Source organism: Anneissia japonica, unplaced genomic scaffold, assembly GCF_011630105.1.
Source record: "Anneissia japonica isolate Jap-2015-1 unplaced genomic scaffold, ASM1163010v1 scaffold287763_len296007_cov137, whole genome shotgun sequence".
Classification (NCBI taxonomy): domain Eukaryota; kingdom Metazoa; phylum Echinodermata; class Crinoidea; order Comatulida; family Comatulidae; genus Anneissia; species Anneissia japonica.
In genome coordinates, this window is record NW_022698178.1 from 237,878 (window position 1) to 257,347 (window position 19,470).

General features: G+C 33.0%; 1 protein-coding gene across 3 annotated transcripts in view; it reads right to left on the reverse strand.

Annotated features, from left to right (window-relative positions):
- The window catches only part of LOC117102432 (receptor-type tyrosine-protein phosphatase epsilon-like), a 39,097-nt gene extending 20,763 nt beyond the window's left edge, over positions 1–18,334 (reverse strand). The window contains exons 1-13 of one of the 3 annotated variants that reach the window (XR_004444413.1): positions 18,013–18,334; positions 15,434–15,563; positions 14,557–14,684; positions 14,286–14,288; positions 13,276–13,394; positions 9,166–9,259; positions 8,602–8,678; positions 7,823–7,957; positions 7,306–7,422; positions 6,097–6,245; positions 4,679–4,814; positions 3,111–3,260; positions 2,043–2,142 (exon numbers count right to left, since the gene is read on the reverse strand). Coding sequence is in view for 2 of the 3 variants with exons in the window: in XM_033242693.1 (XP_033098584.1) it covers positions 2,043–2,142; positions 3,111–3,260; positions 4,679–4,814; positions 6,097–6,245; positions 7,306–7,422; positions 7,823–7,957; positions 8,602–8,678; positions 9,166–9,259; positions 13,276–13,394; positions 14,286–14,288; positions 14,557–14,684; positions 15,434–15,563; positions 18,013–18,268 (1,594 nt within the window). In the remaining variant the exon portion in view is untranslated. The remainder of the gene's footprint in view (positions 1–2,042; positions 2,143–3,110; positions 3,261–4,678; positions 4,815–6,096; positions 6,246–7,305; positions 7,423–7,822; positions 7,958–8,601; positions 8,679–9,165; positions 9,260–13,275; positions 13,395–14,285; positions 14,289–14,556; positions 14,685–15,433; positions 15,564–18,012) is intronic. The other 2 variants (XM_033242693.1, XM_033242694.1) reach the window with 2 other exon arrangements.
- Positions 18,335–19,470: the final 1,136 nt, after the last annotated feature.

Consider the following 19,470-nt stretch of genomic DNA (forward strand, 5'->3'; position numbering starts at 1 on the left):
TTGTTGTTATTATTATTATTATTATTAGCTTCTATGGACTTCACAGTATAAAAAAGAGTAATAAGTAAACAAACAAAAACAAAAAAAAATCTTTTTATTAAGACTTGAGAAGTTTTGAGAACTGATTGAATCTTAACTACAACCAAGAGGTTTATGGGTGAAGAGTTGATAATTTCGTACTCTTGATGCTGTAACCACTATACTCCATCTATTAACCAATGTGTAGGTAACATAGCGCAGCCAATACGGCCTGAGGCATTATGGCAAGCCTGCTCATGACTGACGCTGCATGTCTTAACCCTTTGAAGTCGCGGTCCGTATAATATACGGACCAATTTACTGTCGCAGGAAGCCCGCTCCGAATTATACATGGACTGACTTTGGTGCTGCTGCCCTCTATTTATTTAATGAGTAATTTTAGGGTATTGCCCTATTTTTGCCACAACTGGACGTGCAGAAGCCTTCAAAGTGGCCAAATCAGTGATGCACTTACTCTTATTTTAGTGGATGATGACAGTGGGGCTTAATGGGCCTTAGTGGCCTTGGTAAAAGTCAATTGGGACTTCAAAGGGTTAACAATGGTAAAATATAACAACAGTAATAAAAATAACAATACCTACGGAAAACTATAAGTTACCTTATCCCGATTGTAGAAATCATTAAGTGTAACAATAGCTTTTGAGTTGTAGTCAGCAATCATTCTCCAGAAGTCTTCAACAGTATTCCTCATGGGAGCCTGAGTCCCAAGAAACATATCCTTCTTATCAAAACTCTGAAAAAAAAAAACAACCAAATATGTATTATAACATACAATTCTTTGAAATTAAATACTGAGAAATGAAAAATGTCTAATTAAAATGTTTTACTCACGTCAAAAAATGAAGCATTGATATAATCGGATGGCCCGTTCTCACCAGGGGTCATAATGAATGGCCGATTACGGTCATCTACAAAGAAAAATGACGGGCAAATTTAATGGATTATAGAAATTATAATATTTTCCTTTAAATAGTTAAAATTTAATTTCATATATTGCATACTAAAAGGCTATCACAATACAATGGGATAATTAAGTCACTTATCACCAGTACCAAGTTAGCACCCAGCAAATTTATGTTTTATTTTACAGTTTGAGAAATCTTTAGTCTCACAATGGCCATAATGTTGTCAGTTGTGAAAATACTATTACTATTATTCAAATTAGATGTATTCACAAAATACCAACCCCATCACATCTTCAGATGGCATCTTAGGGAGTTAAGTTAGAGGAAGCGGTTTGGCGCAGTGAGAACGGTTTGGTTTCCCAACCCTGAGGTTGGTGTTTCAATTACTCACTGTGCATTTCGCTTGTGTCCTTGAGCAAGGCACATTATCGGCATTGATTCCTTCCACCCAGGAGAATAAATGGGTACCTGGCGGGGTTGCCTGTTACTGCGCCAATATGGCAGCAACATTTAAGCATGTGGACCCAACGACTAGCGACAACAAAGCGCTTTGTAACCTAAAGGAATAGTGCTATGGCTACGTTCAGACCTGTGAGATGCCAGGCGTATCTAACGCTGGGCGTACGTTAATTCATGGCGTAACTAGCGAGATGTCCAGACTGGGCGAATAATGAACGCTAGCGTAATTATTCGCGCGAAATATTCGTATTCGTAATTTGCGCATTTTATTTTCTGTTTACATCTAGGTTTATTTTGATTGGTCAAATCTTGGCTGAGTTCAAAATCACCAATGCATGACTGTCGTAAATCAGTGGCGTACGCTAATCTGGGGTCTGTTGCTGGATTACCATACGCCAGTGATTGCGCGATAATACTGGCGTTCGCTACGCCGCGCACAAGTTCACACCACTCGATTAATGCTACGCTAGCGTCAATCGTTGTGTCTGAACATAGCCTATATGAATAATAACAATAACAATGATTTCCTTGTGTACTGACCATATCAATCAATCAATCAAACAATCATCTTTTATTTCAAAAATTATAATCCATATTGAAAAATTTTACTCTTAAGATGGACTAAGACAATCAACCTACATGGCAAGATGTCAGGATATCGGTTCTTTTTTCTGTTTTCAGATCGCAGCCCTCCTTTAGTGCTGTCGGCCTCCAGTGTTGATGATATCCTTTGCAGTGCCTGATAAAATAAGTATAGCATTAAACCAGTGTATGACCAATGGCAACAACTGTAGAAGTATGCTTCAACTTAAATACAACTTAAAACATCATACACAATCTGCACTCAATTCCATGAGAATATATATTTTTTGTAATTGTTGTATGTAAAATGGAACTGCACAGCAATATAAGAAGACACAAGCTACCAAAGATTTATGATCCAATTTTGGCGTCACATGTTCATAAGATCAGTTGCCCTAAATCGGTGTAGCCTTCGAGTCACATTCCAGTCATTGTGCCGAGGAAGACCGTGGTATACGGTTGAAAATTTCACGGTAAGGAAATTTGTTTGTGTTGTGATCAAAAGTTATTACAAAATAAGAAGGTGTTGTGCCAAACAGTACCAAGTCTTAAAGGGTCTACCAACCACCTCTGCCCTTGCTGATTCCCTATTTAAGTGGTATACCTAACAGTATCACAAATTATATATATCACTTTATTTCAAAATCTCACATAAAATTAATAACATATGGTGGCCAAGTTATTTACAAAAGAGATAATTACAATAATTATTATAATTTTTAAATATTTAAAATTCATAATGATAATATAAAAATACACTAATTTAACAAAAATTTATAAAAAATTTAACAATAATTACCCTATATATTGTAACATTTACTGCATTTTGCACTGTATGTTCCATATCACTGTATCTAACATGTATTGTGCCTTGCTTTGTATCTAGTGCTGCTTCCTCTGTGTTCAGCTCTGCACAATAGAGTGTAATTTGCAATGTATCATGTCCTATGTTTTGTTCTTCATCTTGTATTATATATGGCCATGTACTGTATTTTGGATTGCATCTTGTACCATATTTTGTACTGTATGATTATGTACAGTGTATTGTTCAATATTTTGTACTGTATTATCCTCAGACTGTATCTATTTTCTACTTTTATGCTGTGTATTTAAAATCCAACTTACTTCAAATTCTTCAGACAGATATGTTTTATTAGACTTTGGGTTGACATGCCGAAGCTTCTTGTAATGTTCCTTAAATTCTGAGACAGGAATGGAAGTTTCTCCAAAGATGACAAACTCTAGTATTGTGTCATAAACAAACTTGTACTGCAACTGTAGATCAAAGGATGAATTTAATTAATCAAAATGAGTTTATGATTATGATACTAGTACATGATAATGATACTGATAATTATATAAATATGAAACTGGTACAAAATCATGATACTGGTATTATGATCATGATACTGATACATGGTACTGGTACATGATGCTGGTATATGGTATTGGTACACGATCATGATACTGGTACATAATGCTGATATATTATGCTGGTACATGATTATGATACTGGTACATGATCTTGATACTGGTACATGATAATGATACTGATAATTATATGAACATGAAACTGGTACAAGGTCATGATACTGGTATTATGATCATGATACTGATACATGGTACTGATAAATGATACTGGTACATGATGCTGGTATATGATACTGGTACATGATCATGATACTGGTTCATAATGCTCATACATTATGCTGGTACATAATACTGGTACATGATTATGATACTGGTACATGATCTTGATACTGGTACATGATCATGATACCGGTACAAAGTACAATACAACATAATATCGGTGCTAGTTAGAACGGCACACTCGCCCATGGTTCTGGTGGTAATCTTCTGGTATAAGGACTATTGTATAAACAGTAGGCCCAGTGAACACAATTTGGCTCATGTGCCAGTATATCTTTTGAGACGAGTAGAAATTACCCAGGTGCACTGGTTCATTCGACCCCTGTTGTGTACATACAAGAGGTAGCTGGTAGTGGTTCACCGGGTAGCTCAGACTAAGAGACCCCATAGGGGAGAGGGAAGTTATTCTATGAGCAATCCACACCTCGCACACTTTGAGATTTCAGTACAATATATCAAAAGCACTATAAATCCAACCTCATTACATTAAATACAGTACAGATACATAATATCGGTACATGATACTTGAGAGAGCAGCTAGCTCAGTCGGCTAATCTGGTGGTAGCCGCTGTGGTGCGCTGAACCGTGGAGATCTCTAGGTCCCCCGTTCAATTCCCATCGCTGCCTCTCTTTGTGTTTCAGCTAGAGGGCTGAAATACAAGTTACAATAGCGCACCATGTTTCGGATGAGACGTTTAAGCCGTTGGTCCTGTGTGCATAATGGCCCATGTGCATGTTAAAGAACACAGTACACTCTTCGGAAAAGAGTAGGGGATTATCTCCCGGTGTACTGCCCAATCACCACCAGAATGACCCCACTGGAAATAAGTCTTCTTCTAGACTTTCGTGGGCTATCCTTGGTATTTACACCGAATAAATCCAATCCAATCCATACTGGTACATGGTCATGATACAGGCATGATAGCATAATGATAGTTGAACAAGATCATGTTAATCAAGACTTACCAATCTATAATTATTTTGAAACTGAATTAGCAACATTTTATGAATTTGAAATATACATGTAGTTTCTGGAGACTTACCGGTGTTTGAACCATGTTAGGTCGTCTTTTGCGCATCTCTTTCACAAATTCAAATATGTTGACCTCTTGTGTTTGCTGTGCCATATCCATCATGGCATCAATTGCAATAACTGCCCCTGTTCTACCAGCACCAGCACTATGGTAAAAGAAATACATACAGTTAAACTTGCCTAAGTCAACTTTGCGCAAGTCAAATAAATTTCTAAGTTGATTTTATTTTACATGGCAAATTGTTTTTTCCGTAATAATTAACAATCTGTAAGTCTAATTTTACCCAAGTCAAAACATTTTTTAATGCCATATTGGATTCGACAAGTTCAACTGTATATACTTTTTGCTCCTTTTTTTGCTTTTAACATATTTAAATACATTATGTTATTTTATTCAACAAAAATGTTTTATAACTGCTGTCAATGTCATCATTCGCATCATCCTTCCAGTATCAGTTCATGTGTCATAGATATCATCAATTCAATATTTATTGGAAAACGTTCACTAACTGCTTCTACATGACTGTATTTTCAGTTTTAATATTACTTTTTATAAATGGTCGGAGTCAGCTCATAAAAAACAAGGTGTTTTATAGCCAAAAATGGTTGGCAGGCCGCACACATAGGGTTTTCAATTCGTTTTTGTGGGCCACAAAATAATTACTGTTGGGGCCGCACTTTGCCCACCTGGGATCAACAACAATGTTCTCAACACCAGATGTTCTTAACTATTCTATTTATCATGTTTTTCTTTCACTGTGCAGATCCTCTATTGGGTATAGTCACACATGGTTTGGTGACACTTGTTTCAGTTGGACATCCTTACTGTATGTTCCACATGACATTATCGGTCTAATTTCAGTTGAAAAACGTTTTAAGCTTCTTACTATTTCTTTTATTGCGAAATGTCTTCATGGCTTTTATGATTTTAATATTTTTAATTACATAACAATCAACTCTAAACACGGTGATCATCTTAAATTTGTACATCAATATGCTCGAACAAATTCTCTGAAATATTCTATGTTTCATTTGTTTCCACGCGCTTGGGAGGAACTACCTGTAAAAACTAGGGATTTATTGGTTTTGAATCTTAAAGCATTTTTAAACGATCTTAAATTACATTTTAAATAAGTTTTACAATTTCTATATATATATATATATATATTTATTGTTAAGGCAAATTTTACAGATTTTAAGTATTATTTCAATTGCTCATTATTATTTTATGTGTAATCGGAATAGTGCATTACGAGACCTACATGATAGTGATTTGGTTCACTTTTAGGAATCCTGTCTCGGCCTGTTTCAGATTTTTTATGCTTTTATTTTGTTGTATTGTAACTGGTTGTTGTTTTTTATGTATTTTATTGAGACAAAATAAATGAAATGAAATTAACCATTGAATACCAACACCACATACTGTACCTGCAGTGGACTAAAACTGGTCCAGCATTTTGTGGTTCTTCTTTTCGTATGACTTTCAACATACTAATAACAGGGGATGAAGCACGAGGAATGTTCTTGTCTGGCCAAACCAGGAAGTGGTATTGTTTTACAAACTGTACATCTTTTCCCTGTGAACCAGAAATACAGTTAAATGGAAATTTCATTTCATCCATACATTTCATTTATTTATTCAGACAAGTGTCTTGGGCCTCAAAAGCAACAAAATCACCATGACAAAAGTCTGGAGCCCCCCAAAAATAAACTTAACTACATTATTATTAAAAAGAAAGTTTAAAATGTAGAAAGTGAAAGTGAAATTATCAAAAATTATACAGATTTCGCACACAATCGAATAATTTATAAAATTTCATAAAAGAATGATAAAACATTTATGCGTCAAAAAAAATTGTTTCAAAGTTGTGTCACATGTACAAAATGATATAAGGACAACAAATACATAATTAAAATCTTTTTTTTATGATGCAGGGATTTGTATTTTGAAATTGTCACAAAGAAATCTAGGAGCCACTTTTTGTTTTGATTCAGATTCAGATTACTGTACTGTCAAAAAACACAAAAAAATGTAGTATGAAATTCTTTTTCTAAGGTGCGAAATAACATTGAAAAATATAAACAAATTGCACTAAATACTTATTTCACATACAAACTAAAAACATTTATAAAATAGACATAAATATATAGGTGCTTAACAACAAAACCAGAGTTGAATTAGAGATGTATGGAAAGGTAGAATAAAGGGTTTATGTTTTATTTTTTCATTTTTGAACTGTTGAATCGGCATAAATGAACTAATGAATAAATAAAACACAATAATCGACAAGCCTGGTATTGAAACAAGGACCACTGCAAACATTGGTAATGAAAATAGCATTAGGATTCTTATATAAAAGTCTGTTTATAGAATGAAATAGAGAACTTCTTTCGCCACCATTATCCATAACATAACAACCTATTCAGAGTCGCACTTTGTGTGACCAACATCTATTGGCAATCAGATTCAAAATCGTATTAGTTCTATTGTAAGTAACAGTGGAATTTAAATCAACATAAAGAAACAAAATAGTGAGATGACATATATATATATACATATATATACATGTTTAATGGATAAATGTTTAACTTTTTTTTTTTAATGAAATAAATGCCCAAAAACAAAGAAAAACTCACCTTCAGCATTTTGAGTTTTCTTATAGTGAATGATGTCGTAGGAACAAATTCTACAGTAGAGACCAATATATCACCATACCTTTTGGCATCATCTGGCCAATACTTTGTGCACTTATTCTACAAATAGAAACACATTTTACTTTAAATAAAAGATCATATAAATTATTAACAAAAAACCACACATTAATTAATTTTCATGGAAAGAAAAATATAAACAAAAGTAAACTAAATGAACTCTAGCATCTTATTGATAATCAAAATTGTAAAACTTGTATGCAATTCTACATACATATGTAGTATTTATTGGATAAGAGGCTCCTTTTGCTCTCAATGCAAAACAACATGGGCAGCAATAATTGCATGTCATCAATTCGGTATCAACATGTAACATAGTTTTAATGTGTTTGTGTTTAAAAAACTGTTCTACACACGCACGCACACAAAAATAAATACTTTGCTAAACATAGTAATCAATAATAATCTAGAATTTGAAAAAAAAAATTATCATGTCACCTACTTTTCCATCCTCCACAAGGTTTGTTACCATGACAATAGAATAAACATTTTCTTGCCAAATCATTCTCCAGAAATCAGCAATCGTCGTTTTATTAGGTCCTTGAGCTGCGATATAAGCTTTCTCATTTGTAAAGCCCTATGTGATTGCAAAAAAACCCACAATAAGGAAAGAGCCACAAGAAACCCCCCCCCCCCCCCCCCCCCACATAACAACAATCCATTATTTCATTATTTTGACAAGAGTACAAGAAATATGCTTTATGGGGAAACGGGGTGTAAAGTGTAGCCATATGTACCTTTTATAAAAAATATTAATTAATGATCTTAAAATGATTATAATGATCATTTTATTATTGTGCAACAGGATTTACAGAAACAAATGTTTTGTACTGCTGTGAAAATAATGTATGACCTCTCAAGAAATATAATACAAGTCATCATTGCAAGGCAATACTGTATATGCAGTGAGACATACAATAACAACAATACTGTATGTATTTATCTTTCCTAATCAATGATATACACAAAAATTACATTATTTGAGGACAAAATGTAATATCTAAACTGAATCTATCTTAACACTAGGCAATCATAACCTGTGACGACTACTTCAGGCATTCTTGTGTTGTCTACATTCACTATTATGAGTGGATAGCATACTCATGATAGCATTTTTCTCTCTATAAATGAACTAACAATAGATGGCCCTGACAAAGTAGTTATACCTAGCAGAAGCTAAGATTAATTAAGTATGTTAACGATATTGCAACTGCAACAAACCTTTATGAAACAGGCGTTGATGTAATCAGAATACGGATCATCATGGATCTTTTCTAACACAACCCGATGTTCATCATCTAAAAAAATATATATATATATTCCATAAAGTAGTGTGTAAGTTAATCAGATATAAAAAGTTTTTCAATTTAAATGTAGATTAATTGTTATTAATACATATATTTAGAGTTATTATAAAGGTAGTGGCTATTGGTACACCAGTCTTAAACAATTTCTTAATTCAGATTGGAAGTTATTGTAATAATCAAATGCATGCATACAATAACATCTTATCAGAAATTTGTTTAGGACTGGTGTGACAATAGCCACTGTCTGTTAGTAAATGTAAGATTAATCAATTTTTTTATTAACTTTTTAAAATAAAGTGCAACAAAATTTTAGAATCGCCTTCAAAAAACATCAAGGAAATAGAGTTAAGAAGAGAGTTATTAATTATTTAATTATTTTAATTATTTTCAAGAGACATGGTACTCATCATAAAGCTTTGAGCAAAATTTGTATTTGGCGCTACATAAATTTTAGTGATTGATTAGCAAAGCAACTTACATGGAACAACATTGCGGTAACGATTCTTAGATGCATTTTGTGAGTCAAAGGCCACTGATGCTCTTTCACTGCTTTCAACACCTTCAGGTAACAACTGGTAAAATTGAGAGCAAACAAAATTCTAAATGTAATTCAAATTACAACATTCAGTATACACTAAACCATTTAGACTAAAAATTCACCCTCTGAAGACCTTACAGATTAGGGCTTCTAGTGGGGAAATTGTTACCCATCATCTGCTATAAATGTAAATATTAGAAATATAGTACAGTATGTAGTATTTTCTTGTCATTGTATCTAATCTAAATACACTATCACATGAACATGACATGCACACACGGGATGATACGGAAGGCCCAGAGCACAGGTGGGCGAAGTGCGGCCCGCGGGCCGCATGTGGCCCAGCAGCAATTTTTTAGCGGCCCGCGAGAGTAATTTAAAAAAACCTTTTTGTGTGGCCCGCCGACATTCACTGGCTATAAATTCGCCTATTATTGCTGCTCGCCGCCAATCATCAGTACAAAAAAATATTTGCTGGTCAACACATCGAGAAGTGCATCGCAATCAAACAATCTTGTTTGAGTTGCGCGTGTGCAATGAATGTATACCGACTAGGCGTAACTGTGCCCCTGCCACCAAAATATCACTTTTGGCAAGTTCGGGCTTTTCAGTTGAAGTTCTGTCTTCATTGGAGTAAGTTTGCCTGATAAGAATACATTCTTCACACCTCATCTGAGCTTCAATCTCAGTGCCTGAATATACGACTAGAATGGGTAGAGGTGTGGGGAAAAAAGGATAACTTGCGGAGGAACATCATGAATTTCAAGACAGATGGACTGAACAATATTTCTTCATTAGCTTAAATAACAAACCACTATGCCTTACTTATGGCGAGACAAAATCAGCATCTAAAGAGTATACAGCATTAAATGGCATTACGACTCATCCCATAAAGATGATCCCAGCATAAAAGACCTGACCCCAGATGAGAGGAAGGAAAAGACATCGTCATTGATTAGAAGACGGGAAAGGCAAGCTAGATTCTTTCACATTTTCTATGAAGAGAGAGAAAATGCTAAACATGCCAGTTATAATATCGCTAAAACGTAAGTGTACTCATAAAAGTATAGTACAGTAGCAATGCTGAGCTTAGACAAGAATAATTCTGTATATATAGGCACACGATAGTTTACATGTTTACACAAAAGAGCACATTAAGCAGTTCATGGAGACGAAGGGTAAAGCATTTCACCAACTGGATGATGAAGACTGGATGAAGGACTTCGCTTTCCTATGCGACATTACATATCATCTGAACACTCTAAATACCCATTTACAAGGAAAACGGAATTTGGCCCACATTATCTGCAAATACATAAAAGCCTTTCAAAACAAATTGATCCTATGGGCTCACCAACTTAGACAGGGGGATGCTCGTAACTTTAACAAGTTAAATCAAGTAATGATTAACAATAAGGGGTCATATTTTGCTGAACAACTTAACCAGCTACTAGATCAGTTCAGAACGAGATTTGTCAACTTTAGGGACCATGAGCAAGAACTGGACTTGTTTTCAACTCCATTTCACTATAATGCACAGGCACAGAGGGCAGCAACACCAGGTCTCCAAAGGGAATTGATCGAGCTCCAAGAATCCCAGGATTTGAAAGTAAAGTTCCTTGAAGCCGACCTCCACATGTTCTGTGCATGTTATTTTCCAAAGGAACAGTTTCCTGAACTTTGGAATTTTGCCATCAGACAAATGGCCTTGTTTGGTTAGAATGAAACTAATAAAAAACAAGCATAGCAATGCTTTGACAGATTTTAATCTGAAAGCCTGCTTACAACTTTCAACAACATCTTTTGAGCCAAACATCGAACGTATTATGAACGTTAACCGGGGCATTGATGATGATGAGGATGATGATGATGATGAAGAGGAGAATGAAGGCCAATGGAAGATGGATAAGCAAACAGGCCTGTTAATTGTATTCATTTGGTTTAAAGTAGTGTTTTATTTTCAAAATTTACATAAACAGCTGTCATAGTAAAATACAGATACATACAAATGACGATGATAATAGTATAAAATGCATTGGATTTATTACTAACAATATATAAAGAAATATTGTATTTGTATACTATGGTTTATTTATTGATTAAAGTTTTTATAGTATATATTATGTGAAATGTTTTATTTCAACAATTACGTCAAATGTTTTGTTTTATTATCTATCTATGATAAAACCACTGATAAACCAAGTATTATCCACCACGATTAATCTAACATTTTTAACGTTTCGTTGTGTTCACACAAAATCATGGCAGTTCGACCTCTTGCAACTCTATGCTCTTTGAGTGCACTTAGATTGTCATGTGTTCACCATTGAAGTTTGAATTTTAGTGCAGCCTGCGGCGCTCATTGAAAAGTTTGATTTGGGCCTCCGACCAATGTTTGTGCCAACCCCTGGCCCAGAGCAATGGTGGTTCAAACTATACAGAGCCCCTTTCATAATTGGAATATATGTTTTCAGTCGTGTATTAGCTTGTGTGTGTGTGTTTGAGTGTGCGCATTTGTGTAACGTTTTGATGTTTTCGTGTGTTTATTTTGTGTACGATATATCTCAAAAATGGCTGCACAGACTCAATTGATAATTACAGGGAGTATTAGGTACAACCCAATGAAGAAATGATTAAATTGTGGTGACGGTCCAGAGTAGTGTGTGGATGTGAGGATCATTTAAATGGAGTTTAGAGCAAACGTCCTGAACAAGATATCTCAAAAACTAGTCAACTTATGAATAAAACTTTCATGAAAGTTTAACCAACTTAAAAGGAAGAAATAATGAAGTGTTGGTGACAATCCAGATTCGGTTGTGCATTTGAGGGTCACTTAAAATCCTAAGGCCCCAGACCTAAAGATCTCTAAAAATAATCAATGGCTCTAAATGACACTACCCAATATAGTTTGTCATGTTTCAATGAAGAAATGTTTAAATTTAAAATTTAAAAGAAAACGTTCCAGACCAGATATTTCAAAAACTAAGCAACTGATATGAATGAAAATTTTGTGAACGTTAAACAAGGTACAAGGAAGAAATTATGGAGTTTTGTTGAAAATCCAAATGTGGGTTTGCATTTGAGGGCCAAAAGGTCCCAGACCTAAATATCTCGAAAATGGATCAATGGATAAAATTGACAATTGGTAGAATAGTTTGTCATGTTTCAATAAAGAAGTGTGTCAATTTTGGGCAGGAATCGAAGTAGGGTGTAGATATGAGGACCACTTAAACAATAAGTTTACCATATTAAAGTAGGCAGAAACAACAGCTATATGGTGAATATTACATTAGTGCAATTACAGTAAAGGTGTACAGCATTTTATATGTACTAAATTCACTTTTTTCAGAACCAAATCCCCATATCTTTATTTCCAAAATATTTCCACTTCAACATCAATACATTGCAAGTAGTTTTTTTGTCAGCTATTAGAGTAAAACTTGCCAGTAAATTAAGCCAGTGCATGTCAGGAAATGGCAGGTATACAACTGATACAATAAAAGGCATTTAAAAAGTGAAGTGATTATATTTTGGTGTCAATGATGGACCATACAAAGCAAAACATCGCAGATCAGATATCTCAAAAACTAAACAACTCATCTAAATGAAACTTTCGTGTTAGTGTAATTTTTTTTAAGTAGATTGTGGCTGGTAGTTGAAAGTACCTATTTTTGAGGAATTGTTAATAAAAAGAGATTGGCGGTGGGCGGAGATATGCTCTCTACTGAGTGCTCTTGTTATTATTACTATTATAAGTGTTAATATTATTATTGTTATTATTTTGTATAGTGTTGGGTATTGTAGACTGTGTTTGAAAGTATTATAACATAGCTGTTTGCTGCAAACATTCAATATTCCTGAATGAAGCTGTCAAGATTGATAATAAAATCTACGATCAGCATATAGTAATTTTGAAGGAAATCTTCAAATGTGTATTTAATATACACACACAAAAAAATTTGTAAATAAAATATTACAGAATCAATACTTAGAGACATTAAAACGCTAACTAATCACATACATTTAAAACTGTTATGTTAAAAGCCTTACCTCCCATTCTTCATCAAGTTCTCCAGATGCTTTTTTCACCCTAACATATTCAGGGAGGTCATGTATGGGGATTGCAGCTTTTCTGATGTCCTGATTTATATATGGAAGTTCTGTGTTATCTGAAAATAGAAAATCATATAAATATGTTTCAAAGGACACTATAATTAAATTTTAGAACAGGCAGCAACTCTTCAATACAGTACATTACAATTGAGACACTTTGTTAAAAAAATGATTTAGTTCTGTTAAAATATATTGTAATAAAAACAATTATATAAAAATGTGTTATAAAATAAAAGTATAATATAAATATAAAAGTATTCAGTACAAAATTCCATGCAGCATTATTGTTTTTTATTTATATGTCTGTAATGTTGCAATTTAAAAAATAAGAATTACTTGGAAAAAATTATATATAATTAACTTCTCAACATAAATTTTAAATCAGGTCCTCAGGGAAAAATGTAGGCATCTAAACTGTTCTAACCCTATGTTTTCATAGAGCACAGGGTTTCAACAAAAGTTTTAGTCAATTTTGTATTTATAATAATGTTGTATTCACAACACATTCTTTTTTCAGAAATATAGTGTGTATTGCTTGTATTTTCTACCTTCATACATGAAATTTGTGAGTCTTAGGGTTTCATTTAAAAACTTATCACCTGCACTTCATATATAGATTATCCGCTGTGTTTTTTTATAGGGATTTAGAAACTAAGGGTTCACTTATAATTTACACCACTAACACCAACTGAACAAACACAGTATACCTTTATCCATGTTTTATAAACAATTTGGGATGCATGAAGCGGTTCTTCGCATATTCACTAAATTCACCATGTGTATCATTAAAGAGTGAGCCTTAATTTTATAGCTTTCCTTAGCTGTACACTAGCCATAAGAATATCAGACATTGATGTCATTATTTCCTGATGATGACATAATTAATGTCGAAATATTGAATCCTGACACGATGGCGTGCATTTAGATACTTGGAGTATGTATCATACTATCTTTATCTAAGATTAATCAGTGGACCTTTCGGTTGATGTCATTATCATCACTGTGTTGGTGGAGTGGAGCCATACTTGGTTGGTTAGATGCTAGCTTTCCAAACTCTGTCACTGCAAGATTTTTTTCCCATGACTAAAAAAACTTCCTAAAAGCCATAAAACTGACTTAGTTTATAAAGCTACAGTAAGCCTCATAAAACATTATTTCTATCCTGTAAAGTGATGAGTATAGTTGCAGTTGGATATGAAGGAAATACATTTTTTATACCTTGAGTGTGGGTTATTTCTGGGGTAAGTGGCTCGTGAATTTGCTGCTCCAATCCCTTCCCAGAAATTCCTTTATTTGCTGAATATGTGATAGCCTCTGGACTTTTTATGTCTCTTCTCTTGACTCGTCTAAGAAAGGAGGAAACACGCATACATCAAAAAAAATATTAAGATTGAGAACACGGAATTCAAAGAATGGAAAGTGGAGCTTTTCTTCATTCTGTGATTATATATATATAAGCAAAATGTGTTTAGGCCAAACTGGTGTTTACAGAAAGCTATTTAGTAATAAGTGATTGGTAAAAAACCTTACAAATACCCAATACCATTACAGTTAAAACTCTTGCTATATTGCATTATTCACAAAACATTTTTCATGTGAGCTCACCCACACAGGTGTGCATGATCATGCACCAACAGATTGATTTATGATTACATGTAGATTAAACGAATAATTGATTTTTTCCCAAACATATTTAAGTATCCATGACGAATAAATTATAGACCAATAAATCATTATAATGTCTTAAGTTGTTAGAAAAAAAACCGCAAATAACAAGTTTTAAAAAAAGTATGAAAACAAGCAAATTTGTTTACGCGATGCCCCTTAATACTTCTTCCACAGCAACAAAAAATGAAGCTCTAAAGACAAAATAATTTTATACAATATAATCTTATATAATTTTTATTTATACCAGGTTAATATATGTAATACAGAATACAACACACAAGCTAAAATACTGGTACACCTACACAACTTAAAATACTGCTAGTTACACAACATTATATTGATAGTTACACAAAATTATTGGGAAGATAAAAGAAAATTGAACTGTAAAATATGACCCCTGTTTTTCGATCATCGAAAGAGTACTTACATTTTCCATACCAGCACTATTGCTATAATTATCAGAATAAGGGTAACAACCAGAACAATCACCACAATAAGCGTAATATTACTACTTTCTTCACCACCATCACTAATCGTGTCAGTATTTCCTTTATTCACTGAGAAAAATAATTAAAATAATCTTATGTTAAGTTTCACAGGATATTACAGTGCCTTGCACAAATAATTTCAAGATATTGTACAGTGTAAATACCGTAAAACCTCTAAAAAATACCAACCCATTACTCTACAATAGTAACCCCTCCTTTATTAATAGTAAGCCAACCTTTAGAAGTTAATCTATAATAACCACCTACTACATATATAATGTGGTTACTATAGTCACCAAAACAAAATACAAAATGAAATTTTTAAAAATAGTTTGTCACTTTTTTAACACAATTTATTCCTTAAAATATGCATTCTTGACAATGGGGGTTGGGGCAGATGGTTAAAAAAAAAAAGATGAGTGGCAAACGTGTCTTTAAAAAAAAAAATGAAATCAACAAAGTTCTTTTACTCGTACTGTAGTTACAGTATACTTCTATGAATTGCTGACGCAAAAAGCTAGGGATGGGTGAGGGTTTACTAATTTCAAGTGCCTGTTAAGCTGAGTAATAATAATAATACCCACTACTCTAATAGTAACTGACCTTACAAAACAATTAAAGAATAGTAAACCTGGGTTATTATTAGCTTTACAATAATGTATACAGTATTCAAAAACCAAACAACAAAATGAAATAATAACCAGTTGATAAAGAACTGAATGAATGGTAGACAAATATTTATTAAAATACAATTTTCACAAACGCTTCTTGCATTGTGTATCAATTCATAAAACATTAAAACGATTAAAAAAAAAACTGTTTTGACTGTAAAACTTAAATCAGTTTCTTAAGTTTGATTGGAATAAAGTGTAAAAACTGTTGTTCATTCTGAACTCAACTATCACTGAAATTTCTTGTTAGTATAATTTTTATCATGTTCAACAGATTATGAATTGAATTTGATCTTTTTATGGACCCACTGACTAAGAGAACCATGATCACTTTATGTTCACTATTTAAAAATACTCATAAAATGCTGGTTCATTAAATGAATTATATTGGCAGAAGTTACCAACAACAGTAAAATTAATAAACAAACATCTTGAAAGAATGAGATTCATATGTAGCTTTGACAATTATATTTCTCAATTAAATACAGTTTGCCCTCCATCTCAAGACAACAGTTGGGACCTGAAAAGTTGGGGTAGTATTAGGGTTCAGTCACCACATACAGGCTTATGAGTATTAATAGATTATAAAGTTTGTTATTTAGTTCTTTGGAAAAGTGGTCTCGAATTAGAGGTGTCTCGGAATTAGAATGGTCTCGAACAACTGCAACAACATCGTCAATAACAACAACAATAATAATAATAATAATAATAACAATAATAATAATAATAATAATAATAATAATAATAATAATAATAATAATAATAATAATAACAATAACATCAGATTAAAGGAAATTTCTTTTGTTTAATTTTCCCCCTCAACGTCATGTCATTTTCCCCTTAACATCATTTTTTTTTTTTCTCTAATTTCTTCATTGTCTTGTTTAATTTCCCCTTAAGGTAGGTTTTAGTAAATAATAATAATAATAATAATAATAATAAGCACATCAGACTTAAGGGGAATTTCTTTTGTTTAATTTTCCCCCTCAACGCCATGTTATTTTCCCCTCAACGTCATTTTTTTAAATTGTTCTCTAATTTCTTTATTGTCTAAGTACACCTTAAGGTAGGTTTTAGTAACATAATAATAATAATAATAATAACAATAATAATAATAATAATAATAATAATAATAATAATAATAATAATAAGCACATCAGACTTAAGGGGAATTTCTTTTGTTTAATTTTCCCCCTCAACGTCATGTCATTTTCCCCTTAACATCATTTTTTTTTTTGTTCTCTAATTTCTTCATTGTCTAAGTTCCCCTTAAGGTAGGTTTTAGTAACATAATAATAATAAAAATAATAATAATAATAATAATAAGCACATCAGACTTAAGGGGAATTTCTTTTGTTTAATTTTCATTCTCAACGCCATGTTATTTTCCCCTCAACGTCATTTTTTTAAATTGTTCTCTAATTTCTTTATTGTCTAAGTACCCCTTAAGGTAGGTTTTAGTAACATAATAATAATAATAATAATAACAATAATAATAATAATAATAATAATAATAATAATAATAATAATAATAAGCACTACAGACTTAAGGGGAATTTCTTTTGTTTAATTCTCCCCCTCAACGCCATGTTATTTCCCCTCAACGTCATCCTTTTTTAATTGTTCTCTAATTTCTTTATTGTCTAAATTCCCCTTAAGTTAGGTTTTATTTATTATTTAGTAACATAATAATAATAATAACAATAATAATAATAATAATAATAATAATAATAACAATAATAATAATAAACATATTGACATTGATTTATCAAAGTTGTAGTAGCTAACATTGACATTGTTAATATAATATTAAATCACAAGCAACACAATACATGACAAAACTGTACCTTCAACAACAAACATACAACTTCCTTCATTCTTAGCACTATCAGTTGCTGAACATGTGACATTATTTTCACCAACATCAAATGAAGAGCCAGAAGGTGGGTCACAATTAACTAATAGGTTGGTATCAATATTGTCAGTGACTACTGGGTCATTCCAGGTAGTTTGTCTTCCTGTACTCACATCGATGTCAGCAGGGCATGTCACATTAGGACTCACATTATCTTCTATACAGTAAAGAGTTGAAAAATATGTCATTGAATTGCCTTTAAATCTAATCAGCAGAAAAAGGTAATGTGTTTTATGATTACATCACCTCAGAAAAATTGTTACTAATAAAAAAACATCATGCTTTAGGTCCACAATCACCAACTACTCATCATAAAAAAGTAGTGATTAAATGTTCATTACAGTACACAGTACAGTTTGGCTCCTCCCACTAAATACCAGTCTATGCATGGAGGAATAATTATTTCCTCCATGGTCTAAGAGAGGCAAACTATAGCTAGACGAGCGTGCGTGCCGTTTGAACCAGCACTGATATTATGGCTGTAGATTGTGGCGCCCCTGGCATTCGACTCGCCACATCAATCAACGTCAGCGCTGGTGTCAGATTTCTCAGATAAAAACTACAGTATAAATAGTATGCCCGAAAGGTGTATTGAAATACACGCCAATAGTAGGCCCATTGTACACAATTGGCTCATGTGCACTTTTAAAGAATTCAGTACAATTTTCAAGACGAGTAGGGGTTTACCCTTGTACTGATCCATACAACCTCTTATCCTGTGGTTATGGACCCTAAGGTCATTTGCAGGATGTAACTATGTAAAAGTTAACATTCTCTAGCATCCAGATATTAAAAATGCTGGGTGTGACAGTTGAAGGATGTCTTTGTCTGAGTTTGCTTCATTATCTTGACCAGGTTTACAATGCAGATTGCCAGTATTAATCCATGGGTCAGGATACTATTTAGGAGCTTGTGCAAAGAGCATTTATTTTGTAATTGAGTTGTTTGGTCCTGGGTAAATAATATGGGCTATATTTCAGGTTATACAGGTACAAATTGGTGGAGTTGCACCAGCAAAAGTTTTAACCTCTCTATTTGTGTAAAGGCGACTTAAAAATAAAAAAGAATCTTCTGTAAATTGCGCATTGTGTCCTAGCTTATATTTCCTTGTATACTCCTCTTATCATTTGTCTCAAAAGTGAGTACTTCATTTTTTTTTAGTAATGTGCTAAAAATTAATACTATTTAAAACAAACCATTGATAAATGTACTTAAAACAAAGCAACACTAAGGCCGTGTTTCTGCAGCACTTACTACCCGATAAATTATCGGAAAGCAGCCATTTTTTAAATTTTTTGCAGCGGAAACGGGGCCCAAAGTTTCTGATAAACTTTTTCTGATAAACTTTTTTGGTGCTAATTGAATATAAAAATGTTTTGATGTTGAACAC